This window comes from Oncorhynchus mykiss, chromosome 10 (genome assembly GCF_057628025.1).
Source record: "Oncorhynchus mykiss isolate SJ-2025 chromosome 10, ASM5762802v1, whole genome shotgun sequence".
In the NCBI taxonomy this organism is placed as follows: Eukaryota; Metazoa; Chordata; class Actinopteri; order Salmoniformes; family Salmonidae; genus Oncorhynchus; species Oncorhynchus mykiss.
In genome coordinates, this window is record NC_143031.1 from 17,911,457 (window position 1) to 17,924,035 (window position 12,579).

General features: G+C 38.9%; 1 protein-coding gene across 3 annotated transcripts in view; it reads left to right on the top strand.

Moving 5' to 3' along the window:
- Positions 1-12,579, top strand: part of gtf2ird1 (GTF2I repeat domain containing 1) — a 39,059-nt gene that overhangs the window by 19,131 nt on the left and 7,349 nt on the right. For all 3 annotated transcript variants that reach the window (XM_021617641.3, XM_021617642.3, XM_021617643.3), the window contains 4 exons: positions 3,245-3,322; positions 3,606-3,789; positions 4,380-4,441; positions 8,401-8,466. In XM_021617641.3, coding sequence (XP_021473316.2) covers positions 3,245-3,322; positions 3,606-3,789; positions 4,380-4,441; positions 8,401-8,466 — 390 coding nt within the window. The remainder of the gene's footprint in view (positions 1-3,244; positions 3,323-3,605; positions 3,790-4,379; positions 4,442-8,400; positions 8,467-12,579) is intronic.

Here is a 12,579-nt window from a genome sequence, read left to right on the forward strand (position 1 = left end):
TACAATAGACAAAGCCTAACCTCCATTTCAAATTATTGATTTTTAAAAGGTGTTATCTGTGATTGTTACATAAATTCTTGATTAATATAATTTATATACTGAACAAAGATATAAACACAACATGTACAACTGAAATTAGAGGTTGACCGATTAATTATGGCAGATTTCAAGTTTTCATAATGATCGGTAATCTGCATTTTTGGACACCGATTGTGCCGATTACATTACACTCCACGAGGAGACTGTGTGGCAGGCTGACTACCTGTTACACGAGTGGAGTGCAGCAAGAAGCCTAGGTAAGTTGCTAGCTAGCATTAAACTTATCTTATAAAAAACAATCAATCTTAACTAGTTAACTACACATGGTTGATGATATTACTAGTTTATCTAGCTTGTCCTGCGTTGCATATAATCAATGCAGTGCATGTTAATTTATCATCGAATCACAGCTTACTTCACCAAGCGGGTGATGATTTAACAAGCGCATTCGCGAAAAAAGCACTGTCGTTGCACCAATGTGTTCCTAAACATAAACATCAATGCCTTTCTTTAAAATCAATACACAAGTATATATTTTTAAACCTGCATATTTAGTTAATATTGCCTGCTAACAGGAATTTCTTATAACAAGGGAAATTGTGTCACTTCTCTTGCGTTCCGTGCAAGCAGGGTCAGGGTATATGCAGCAGTTTGTGCCGCCTGTTTGTTGCGAACTGTGTGAAGACCATTTCTTCCTAACAAAGACCGTAATTAATTTGCCAGAATTGTACATAATTATGACATAACATTGAAGGTTGTGCAATGTAACAGCAATATTTAGACTTAGGGATGCCTCCCGTTAGATAAAATACGAAACGGTTCTGTATTTCACTGAAATAATAAATGTTTTGTTTTCAAAATTATAGTTTCCGGATTTGACCATATTAATGACCTAACGCTCGTATTTCTGTGTGTTATTATGTTAAGTCTATGATTTGATATTTGATAGAGCAGTCTGGGTGAGCGGTGGTAAGCAGCAGCAGGCTCGTAAGCATTCATTCAAACAGAACTTTTGTGCATTTGCAAGCAGCTCTTCGCTGTGCTTCAAGCATTGAGCTGTTTATGACTTCAAGCCTATCAACTCCCGAGATTAGGCTGGTGTAACCGATGTGAAATGGCTAGCTAGTTAGCGGGCTGCGCGCTAATAGCGTTTCGATCGGTGACGTCACTCACTCTGAGACCTTGAAGTAGTTGTTCCCCTTGCTCTGCTCTGCTTTTGTGGAGCGATGGGTAACGATGCTTCGAGGGTGGCTGTTGTCGATGTGTCCCTGGTTTGAGCCCAGGTAGGGGCGAGGAGAGAGACGGAAGCTATGCTGTTACAATGGCAATACTAAAGTGCCTATAAGAACATCCAATAGTCAATGGTATAGAGAAAAATAGTCCTATAATTCCTATGATAACTTCTTACCTGGGAATATTGAAGACTCGTGTTAAAAGGAACCACCAGCTTTCACATGTTCTGAGCAAGGAACTTAAACGTTAGCTTTTTTACATGGCACATATTGCACTTTTACTTTCTTCTCCAACACTTTGTTTTTGCATTATTTAAACCAAATTGAACATGTTTCATTATTTATTTGAGACTAAATAGATTTTATTGATGTATTATATTAAATTAAAATAAGTGTTCATTCAGTATTGTTGTAATTGTCATTATTACAAATATATTTATATAAAAATCAGCCGATTAATCGGTATCGGCTTTTTTTGGTCCTCCAATAATTGGAATCGGTATCGGCGTTGAAAAATCATAATCGATCGACCTCTAGCTGAAATAAAAGATCCCAGAAATGTTCCATGCACACCAAAAGCTTATTTCTCTAAAATGTTGTGCACAAATTAGTTTACATCCCTGTTAGTGAGCATTTCTCCTTTGTAAAGATAGTTAATCTACCTGACAGGTGTGGCATTACAAGAAGCTGATTAAACAGCATAATCCTTACACAGGTGCACCTTGTGCTGGAGACAATTAAAGGCCACTCTAAAATGTGCAGTTTTGTCACGCAACACAATGCCACAGATATCTCAAGTTTTGAAGGAGCGTGCAATTGGCATGCTGACTGCAGGAATGTCCACCAGAGCTGTCGCCAGAGAATTGAATGTTCATTTTTCTACCATAAACCGCCTCCAACCTTGTTTTAGAGAATTTGGCAGTACGTCCAACCGGCAGACCAAGTGTAACCACGCCAAACCAGGATCTCCACATCCGGCTTCTTCACCTGCGGGATCATCTGAGACCAGCCAATACGGAAGAATTTCTGCACAAGCTGTCAGAAACCGTCTCAGGGAAGCTCATATGCGTGCTTGTCGTACTCACCAGGGTCTTAACCAACTTAATTGGGCAAATGGTCACATTCAATGGCACTGGCACACTGGTAAAGTGTGCTCTTCACACTGAATCCTGGTTTCAACTATACTGGGCAGATGGCAGACAGCGTGTATGGTGTTGTGTGGCCTTAGTTGTTTGCTGATATCAACATTGTGAACAGAGTGCCCCATGGTGGCAGTTGGGTTATGGTATGGGCAGACATAAGCTACGGACAACGAACACAATTGCATTTTGTCAATGGCAATTTGAATGCACAGATATACCGTTACGAGATCCTGAGGCCCATTGTTCCACTGCCATCACCTCATGTTTCAGCATGATAATGCACGGCCCCATGTCACCAGTATCTGTACACAATTCCTGAAATCAGAAAATGTCCCAGTTCTTCCATGGCCTGCATACTTACCAGACATGTCATCCATTGAGCATGTTTGGGATGCTTTGTACCGACGTGTATGATAGCGTGTTCCACAGGCCGCAATCAACAGCCTGAACAACTCAATGCGAAGGAAATGTGTCATGCTGCATGAGGAAAATGGTGGTCACACCAAATACTGATTGGTTTTCTGATCCACGCCCCTACTTAAAAACAAAGGTATCTGTGACCAACAGATGCATATCTGTATTCTCAGTCATGTGTAATCCATAGATTAGCGCCTAATGAATTTTTCAATTGACTGATTTCCTTAAATTAATTGTAGTAAATTGAAATTGTTGCATGTTGTGTTTATATTTTTGTTCAGAGTAAATGCCTCATTAGCTTAGTTCAACTGTTTATTCAGACTGATTCAGACACATTCACTAATCGTGTTCTTTCTTTCAGCTCTGAATAAAACCCACTTAAACATTTCTCTTCATTTTCATTTTTCCTGACAGGAAATATCGCTGAGGACATAGGTGAAATGATCCTCCAGCTTCGGAGGCAGGTGGAAAGCATATTCAGCACTAAGTACGGTAAGTTACTCAATGCACTTACTTGCACGCTCAATGTTCAGACTGGCCAAGCAAGAGAAACTGACTCGAGCACTAAATCATAAATTACACCGACTTAGTGAAATGTTTCTACACAGACACGTTATTTCCTAGTGTTTTTAAGGTGTCACAGAGAAAACAATGATTCTTCTAAAAATCTATTTGACTGTCCTGGGAATAGTTAAGTACTGAGCAACATCTTTTGCATAAAATAATTCACCTGTATTCCTACCTCCATTTTCCATCCCACCATTTCTTTCTGTAGCCGAGGCGCTTGGACTACTTGAACCTGCGAAGGTGCCCTACTCCAAGTTTCAGATGTACCCTGAGGAGCTGTGTGTCACAGGGCTACCGGAGGGTGTGGCTTTCCGCAGACCCAACTGTTTCGGAGCGGCCAAGCTGCGCAAGATCCTGGCCGTTGGCAGTCAGATTCAGTTTGTCATCAAAAGGTCAGAGATCATACATTGTCACATAGGGGAAAGAACCTTCGCAAGTCATTCAAGGATTGCATCCCAATAATCTCTCCTTTCTCCGATAGCTTGCACTTGTCCACGTCCCTTCATTGATTTGAAGGGAATGGACTGGTATATGGAAACCCTTAAGCCAATGCCTACACCAATCCAATGCTTTTACATTTGTGGGGAGTAGTGAACGAGTGTACACTTTAGGAGGAAGGAGGGATCATTGTGACTCGCCCATGGTCTTGGTCACGTTCCAGGCTGACTACGTTCCAGGCTGACTACATTGCTGACATTGTATTACATCAACCAGCGGTTGCATCATCAACTACGCAGTCGGCATCAGACTGGTATATAATATGATGTGGTTAACTGATATGTTCAACACCTGTCCAGGCGTTGTGAGATATGGAAGGCATCTAACGTGTAGTCAGCCTGGAACATGGCCCTAGTCTGCGAATTGTTGTTGTATGAAGAGGATATAGGTGAAATGTTGTATATGTTGGTGCAGGAATAAAGGACAACAGGTTACACTTTTTTTATGATGTTCGAACCATGTTTTGTTGTGGTTTCCTATCCAGGCCAGAACTTTTAACGGATCAAGTGAAGCTAGAGACGCCTCCTTTCCCGGCCTGTGATTCAGGTGAATACATCTTCATTCTAAATGCCAGCTGATTTAATAATTATATCACAGTTAATATAATTATTTACTATTAAAAATAGTAAGTTTACAAACTAAATTAGTTAAATGTCAGTTCATTCCTGAATTGACTGAGAGTAAATGAGCCAAGCCCTCCTATTTGATTTGATTTGATAAGGATATATTTTAGTCCTAATTTGGACTAATCTTCCAAGAGTCGTTAAAATACAATTTATAATACGATTACATTTTCACATGTAACACACTGTTACAAACAAACATAATACACTGACATATTGACCCGATAAATACTCTTAACAGTCTGAAATTATAGATTGATTCCTTCATCTACCATAGTTCTGCACAACCTTTCAATGTATTATATTTAAATGCTTCTAAAGTATTGTTTTAATTTATATATTGAAAGGTGTCTGGTTTGCTCAGATAAAAAAGTATACCATTTCTTTATTACTCTGAATCTCAATGTTATTTAGCCTATTTTCTCTTTTCTGTCTGTATAACACATGTGGACAGGTGGACAATTCCTAGTTTTTACTTAATGTCTGTCTCTTACCAACGGAATACTGTTTTAAATGGTGTACATTGTGAAATAAAACAAGCATGTTTTTTCAATGATCTTGTTGATAGATGACCAACCAAGAGCATTGTGCATGACTACAACAGAATAACCATATCTCCAACTTAAAACAGTCCTTGCTGCTTTGTTCTGTGCAATCTGCAGCCTCCCAATTTCACTTGCTGATACATTCCCCTACACCACAGAACAGTAGTTCACCTGACTCCCAATCAATGCTTGGGTTGTTTGCTTAAGATTCTTTCCCGGTAAATATTTAGCTATCCTTCTGATCATGCATGCATGCATTTTCTTTTTTTACATAGATGAGTTATGTGAGACGAACATGATAAACAGTTGTCGAGCTGCACCCCTAGTAGTTTGGTTTCTGACACTTCCCCAATTTTACGCCCCCCATACTTAATTCTATTCCATGCTGTGTTGGCCTTTTCCTGGTGGAACAGACCAACATAACCTTGGTTTTCAAAACAAGTTTGTTCAGGCAAACCCACTCCCTGATATTTCCCAGATCTACTTGTAAAGCTTGCTGTACCTGTTGAACCAATTGTCTTGCTGTATAAATTGTAGCATCAAATATAGTAGCTTGAGTTTCAGATAAGGCATAAGGAAGTAAAGAAGGGGCCCAAGGCAGCTGCCCTGCGGTATTCCACAGTTTAAAGCATGAGTTGAAGAAAACGACCCATTGATATAGGTGGACTGTTTCCTGTCAGTTAGATATGACTGTACCCAATTCAATGCTGCCTCCTTAAACCCATAATGCAATCATTTTGTCTAAATGATTTAATTAGCCACTGAATCAAATGCTGCACAAAATCTAAAAATAGTAAACAGTCATGTTGCCAACCAATGCAGTGGTAGTGGAATGGTTTTTGCGATAAGCATGTTGATTGGCTGTGATCAGATCATTATTTTCCATATTTGTCTACTCAAAATACCCTCCAATGTCTTACTTAGGGAGGGAGTAGACTGATTGGTTGACTATTGGCAGGAATGGGTTCTTTGCTGTCTTTTGGGATTGGACGCATGCTTCTATACATTTGGAAATGTCCCCTTTTCTTTTAAATTGTACACCCTTTTTCTCCCCTTTCTCCCCTTTTTCTCCCCAATTTCATGGTATCCAATTGTTAGTAGCTACTATGTTGTCTCATCGCTACAACTCAGCTCGGGAGAGACGAAAGTTGAAAGTCATGCGTCCTCCGATACACACAACCAAGCCGCACTGCTTCTGAACACAGTGCGCATCCAACCTGGAAGCCAGCCGCACCAATGTGTCGGAGGAAACACCGTGCAACTGGCAACCTTGGTTAGCCACAGGAGTCGCTGGTGCGCGATGAGCCCTCCCTAACCCGGACGACGCTATGCCAATTGTGTGTCGCCTCACGGACCTCCCGTTCGTGGCCGGTTACGACAGAGCCTGGGTGCGAACCCAGAGTCTCTGGTGGCACAGCTGGCGCTGCAGTACAGCGCCCTTAACCACTGCGCCACCCGGGAGGCCAAATGTCCCCTTTTCCAGTGACCAATTAAATATGTAGCATGGTAAGAAAAGGTATGTGAACCCTTTGGAAATACCTGGATTTCTGCATAAATTGGTCATGAAATTTGATCTGAACTTCATCTAGGTCACAACAATAGACAAACACAATCTGCTAAAACTAATAACATACAAACAATGATACGTTTTCATGTCTTTATTGAACACACTGTGTAAACATTCACAGTGCAGGGTGGAAAAAGTATGTGAACACTTGACTTTAATAACTGGTTGTCCCTACTTTGGCAGCAATAACCTCAACCAATAGTTTTCTGTAGTTGCGGATCAGACCTGCACAACGGCCAGGAAGAATTTTGGACCTTTCCTTTTTACAGAACTGTTTCAGTTCAGCAATATTGTTGGGATGTCTGGTGTGAATGGTTTGAGGTCAGGACTCTGACTGGGCCACTCCAGAAGGAAAAAATGTATTGTGTTGAAGCCATTCTGTTGTTGATTTATTTCTGTGTTTTGGGTCGTTGTCCTGTTGCATCACCCAATTTCTGTTGAGCTTAAATTGGCGTACATTCTCCTACAAAAGGTCTTCATAAACATGGGAATTAATTTTTCCGTCAACGATAGCAAGCTGTCCAGGCCCTGAGGCATCAAATCAGCCCCAAACCACGATGCTCCCTCCACCATACTTTACAGTTGGGATGAGATATTGATGTTGGTGTGCTGTACCTTTTTTTCTCCACACAGTGTTGTCTTCCTTCCAAACAACTCAACTGTAGTTTCATCTGTCCACAGAATATTTTGCCAGTAGCTGTGGAACATCCAGGTGCACTTTTGCAAACTTCAGATGTGCAGCAATGTTTTTTGTAGACAGCAGTGGCTTCAGCAGTGGCTTCATCCGTGGTGTCCTCCCATGAACACCACCAAAAATACAATAATTTGTTTTATTAGTTTAAGCACACTATTTTTTTTATTGTTGTGACTGAGATGAAGATCAGATCAAATTTGATAACTAATTTAAGCAAATATCCAGGTAATTACAAAGGGTTCACATACCTTTTCTTGCCACTGTATTTCAGTGGAGCTGCAATCTGGGGAGCAGCATAGCGAAGTAAAACATTGATTTACCATTGGGTAATGGCTTCAATAGGTTTAACACCTTTACTTACAGCATCTGTAGATTAAAATAGCATTTATTTTGCTCAAAATATGATCATCAATCTATTGGACAATAGCTTGTTTGGAAGAATGGGTGTTTACATTATCTCTCAGTAAATACATTTGTAAAAAAAAATTAAAAATCTGCAAAATGATTGGCAATATCAGCTGGTTTTGTTATTGTTCTCCCGTCAATCTCCACACTAGATGGGTATGATGAGATAGATGTACCAAGTAAGCCCTTAACTGTATTCTATACCTTTTTTTAAATCATTTTTACAATCAATAAAAACCATTTTTGTAAAATAAAGTGTTTTTCTTACTATTTAATTTAGCTGCCTAATTACTTAGTGTTCTAAAATTCTATTAATACATTTCTAGTTTAGATTTGGCTGCTAAGACTTTTGCCATATTTCTTTGAGAAAATGCCTCACCCAGTTCACCATCAATCCATGGAAATGGATTTCTTACTGGGGCATGATGGTCCATTACCCCAGTGAGCAAATCTTCAAGAAACCCTTAGCCTACAAATGTTGAGCGCATAGAATTACAATTTACTCAGTAATTAAATATTATTAACGCTGTAATTAATTAGAATTAACTGGTAATTCCACAGTTGAACCAGTGGTTAGGATCCATATTTTTCAATGTGGCTTTTAGATAGGTCTGGTGAACTGGATGTATTCACAGCAAGTTTAGACAACTCTGCTAATCTTTTTTCCACAGACCTCGACTCCAAAGATGCTTTGACAGAAGATGCAGGGGCCGATTCGAAGAGACCAGGCTTCTCAGGTAATAGGGAGACCAAATACTTGAGCCAATACCAGTAGATTACTTTGCCCTCCAATACTTTGAGCAATACATAGTCGAGTACTTATGGAGTCCTGGTTAGGATTTGTTTTTCCCCTTGCTTGTTCACTTAAATAGAAGAGAAGTGCTATTTATATGCTGCAATTCAGCTTCAAGCTATCTATAGAAGACACAGAAATGTTTATGGGGGATGTGTTGCTGTATATATTCAGAGCCATATGCCTGTAATGCTTAAAATATCTTATGTCAAGTGTTAATGAAGTGTTGTGTTTGCAGGTTTACTTAGCACATCTAAAGCCTTTTCTTTTGGGGTGTTGCTATAGACCACCTAGTGCTAACAGTCAGTATCTAAATAATATGTGTCAAATGCTTATGACAATTTGTGTATGTGATGTAAACTGGGAGGTCTACTGTCTTGGGGACCTGAATATTGACTGGTTTTCATCAAGCTGTCCGCTCAAGAGGAAGCTTCTCACTGTAATGAGTGCCTGTAATCTGGTTCAGGTTATTAATCAACCAGGGTGTTTACAAACACTACAGGAACAAGATCATCCACATGTATTGATCACATTTTTACTAATAATGTAGAACTTTGTTCTAAAGCTCAGTGGTGGAAAAAGTACTAAATTGTCATACTTGCGTAAAAGTAAAAATACCTTAATAGAAAATGACTAAAGTAAAAGTGAAAGTCACTCAGTAAAATACTACTTGAGTAAAAGTCGAAAAGTATTTGGTTTAAAATATACTGAAGCATCAAAAGTAAATGTAGTTGCTAAAATATACTTAAGTATCAAAAGTAAAAGTATGGATAATTTAAAATTACTTATATTGAGCAAAACCAGACGGCACAATGTTTTATTTATTTTTATTTACTGATAGCCAGGGTCACACTCCAACACTCAGACATCATGTAAAAACAAATAATTTGTGTTTAGTAAGTCCGCCAGATCAGAGGAAGTAGGGATGAGTGTGCGAATTAGACCATTTTCTCTCCTGCTAAGCATTCAAAATGTAACAACTACTTTTGGGTGTCAGGGAAAATGTATGGAGTAAAAAGTACTTCATTTTCTTTAGGAATATAGTTAAGTAAAAGTAAAAGTTGTCAAAAATATAAATAGTAAAGTAAAGTACAGATACCTGAAAAAACTACTTAAGTAGAACATTCAAGTATTTTTACTTAAGTACTTTACACCGCTGCTAAAGCTGTATCTGTACCCATTGGCTAGAGTGATCACAATATTGTGGCTATATCCAGGAAAGCGAAAGTTCCAAAAGCTGGGCCTAAAATAGTGTAAAAGATTTTGCAGTCACTCTTATGTGGATGATGTAAAGAATATTTGTTGGTCTGATGTGATTAATAAGGAGCATCCAGATGCTGCACTTCATGAATTTATGAAATTGCTTCTTCCAATTATTGATAAACATGCACCTGTTAAGAAACTGACTGTTAGAACTGTGAAGGCTTCGTGGATTGATGAGGAGTGGCTAAAAAGTCTGGCTGCAGATCTGACTGACTTACTTACTGCAAATTGAGAAATGATATGTCTAAACTCAACAAAAAGAAGAAGAAACTGTATTATGAAGCCAAGGTCAATGATATAAACAATGATGGAAAAAAATTATGGTCAGAAAGACAAATTCAACTCCATCTTTTATCAAATCAGATGGCTTTTTTTTATTACAAAACCATTTGATGTTAACATTGGCAAAGTGGGCAAACTTAGGCAGGAAATGCCAACAACGAACAGTGAGTCATTGTGTTCGTGCATAAAAAAACTAATATTGAAAGAAAAGCATTGCAAGTTTGAATTTTGTAAAATTATTGTTAGTGACAAACCTCCTTGCATTGACAACTTAGATGGAATGCTACTGAGGATGGTTGCTGACTCTATAGCCACTCCTATCTGTCTTATTTTTAATCTGAGCCAAGAGGAAAGTATTTGTCCTCAGGCCTGGAGGGAAGCCAAAGTAATTCCACTACCCAAGAGTGGTAAAGCGGTCTTTACTGGTTCTAACAGCAGACCTATAAGCTTGCTGCCAGCTCTTAGCAAACTGTTAGAAAGAATTGTGTTTGACCAATGTCGTGTCTTTGGCTATGCCGGATTAAGTGATATGACATGCTATTCTATAAAATCCTTTCTCTGTAATTAATATTACCTGATTGAGCTAATCATGTAAATGTCATTAACTAGAGAGTTGGGGCACCACAAAATAATATTTATAGAGCTGTTATCTTCCGAATAAACTCTTAAAGACCTAGTAATATTTTACATCTATAGCAGTCAATATTAATCGTCACCTTAATTCAGTCTCATCTGAAAGTTGTACATTCTTGGTTATCTTCAGGAACCCCGCTAAAGGGTTGAATCAGCAATACAAAATTGTGTTTAATTATTTATTTACTAAATACCTAACTAATCACACAGAATTACATATACACAGAATTAATTATACCTTGGTTACAAATTACATCATAAAGGAAAACGTCCCTAGCGGGCGGAACAGATATGACAGCTGGTTACACAAAAGAAAAGGGCTGGGTTTGAGTAAAATAGCGGGAAGACTGAGGAAAAAAGGGAGAAGCTGTGCTATCGTAAATACAGTATCCTATGCATTCTAAATTACCGCCCATTTGGAAAAGGACAATGCAATAAATATTTACTCTTGAGCTGCGCTTCGGTAGGTTGGTGGTAGATGGAAGGCCGTGTTGCCCAACCGAGTCCTTTGAAGAATGTCTCTGGTGGTAAATTGTATACGTTGTAGTAACGTCGTTGTGTGGTAGACGGAATACTCTGTCTGTTCTTTCCTAGCCCCCGTTTGCAGCTGCGGTTGCTAACTCAACTGCTAGGAGGTATCACTTCTGTAGTGAATAAGAGTTGAAAGTTCATACCATTCGCAACCAAAGCTCACACTGAGTTTGGCTTAGTTCTGTAGTTGACATGTTAGTCCTTTTAACGCAGAGGCTGCAGACTTGGAACAGGAGGTTACATTTTCGTCAAGGCTTTATATAGTGGAGCGAGAAGGGTGTGTTTGAAAAGTTTTATAACCCATGTCTCTTCACAGGGGCGGGCCACTGATTGAACAGAGCCCTAACCTTATGAAAACCCAAATCTCTCATTTGGAAGCTAAAATTACATTTAATCTCTTCACCAATAATTGTATATTCAAACAATTAAATTGAACAACAATTCCATGTGAATCCGATAACTCTGATGTGTAGACTTTCCACTGTAGAGTTTGTTGATAAGAATGTCTCAGATGACAACCGAACTGACATCATATTCATTAAGTACCACCGCATATGTTCAATTGGTCGGATTACCAGAATATAGTTAATTTCCCCCCACCTTCTGATGTTCCCAGAATCTCTATGTTAACCAAGGGGTTTTCAAATGTCACATCAGTAGGGTAGAGAGAGGAAACAGGGGGAAAGAGGTATTTATGACTGTCATAAACCTACCCCCCAGGCCAACGTCATGACACCAAATACAATGACATTTCTCTGTAAACAAATGAATGCATGCTTATAGAGAAGGGCACTCAACATGTACTGCACTGACTGATGATTGGTTGAAATAAATTGATAATAAGAAGATTGTGGGAGCTGTACTGTTAGATTTCAGTGCAGCCTTTGATATTATTGACCATAACCTGTTGTTGAAAAAATGTATGTGTTATGGCTTTTCAACCTCTGCCATATCGTGGATTCAGAGCTATCTATCTAATAGAACTCAAAGGATTTTATTTAATGGAAGCTTCTATAATGTCAAACATGTAAAGTGTGGTGTACCGCAGAGCAGCTCTCTAGGCCCTCTACTATTTTCTATTTCTACCAATGACCTGCCACTGGCATTAAACACAGCATGTGTGTCCATGTATGCTGATGATTAAACATATACACATCAGCAACCACAGCTAATGAAGTCACTGAAACCCTTAACAAAGAGTTGCAGTCTTTTTTTGGAATGAGTGGCCAGTAATAAACTGGTCCTGAACTCTAAAACTAAGAGCATTGTATTTGATACAAATCATTCTCTAAGTTCTAGATCTCAGCTGAATCTGGCAATTAATGGTGTGGCTGTTGAACAAGTTGAG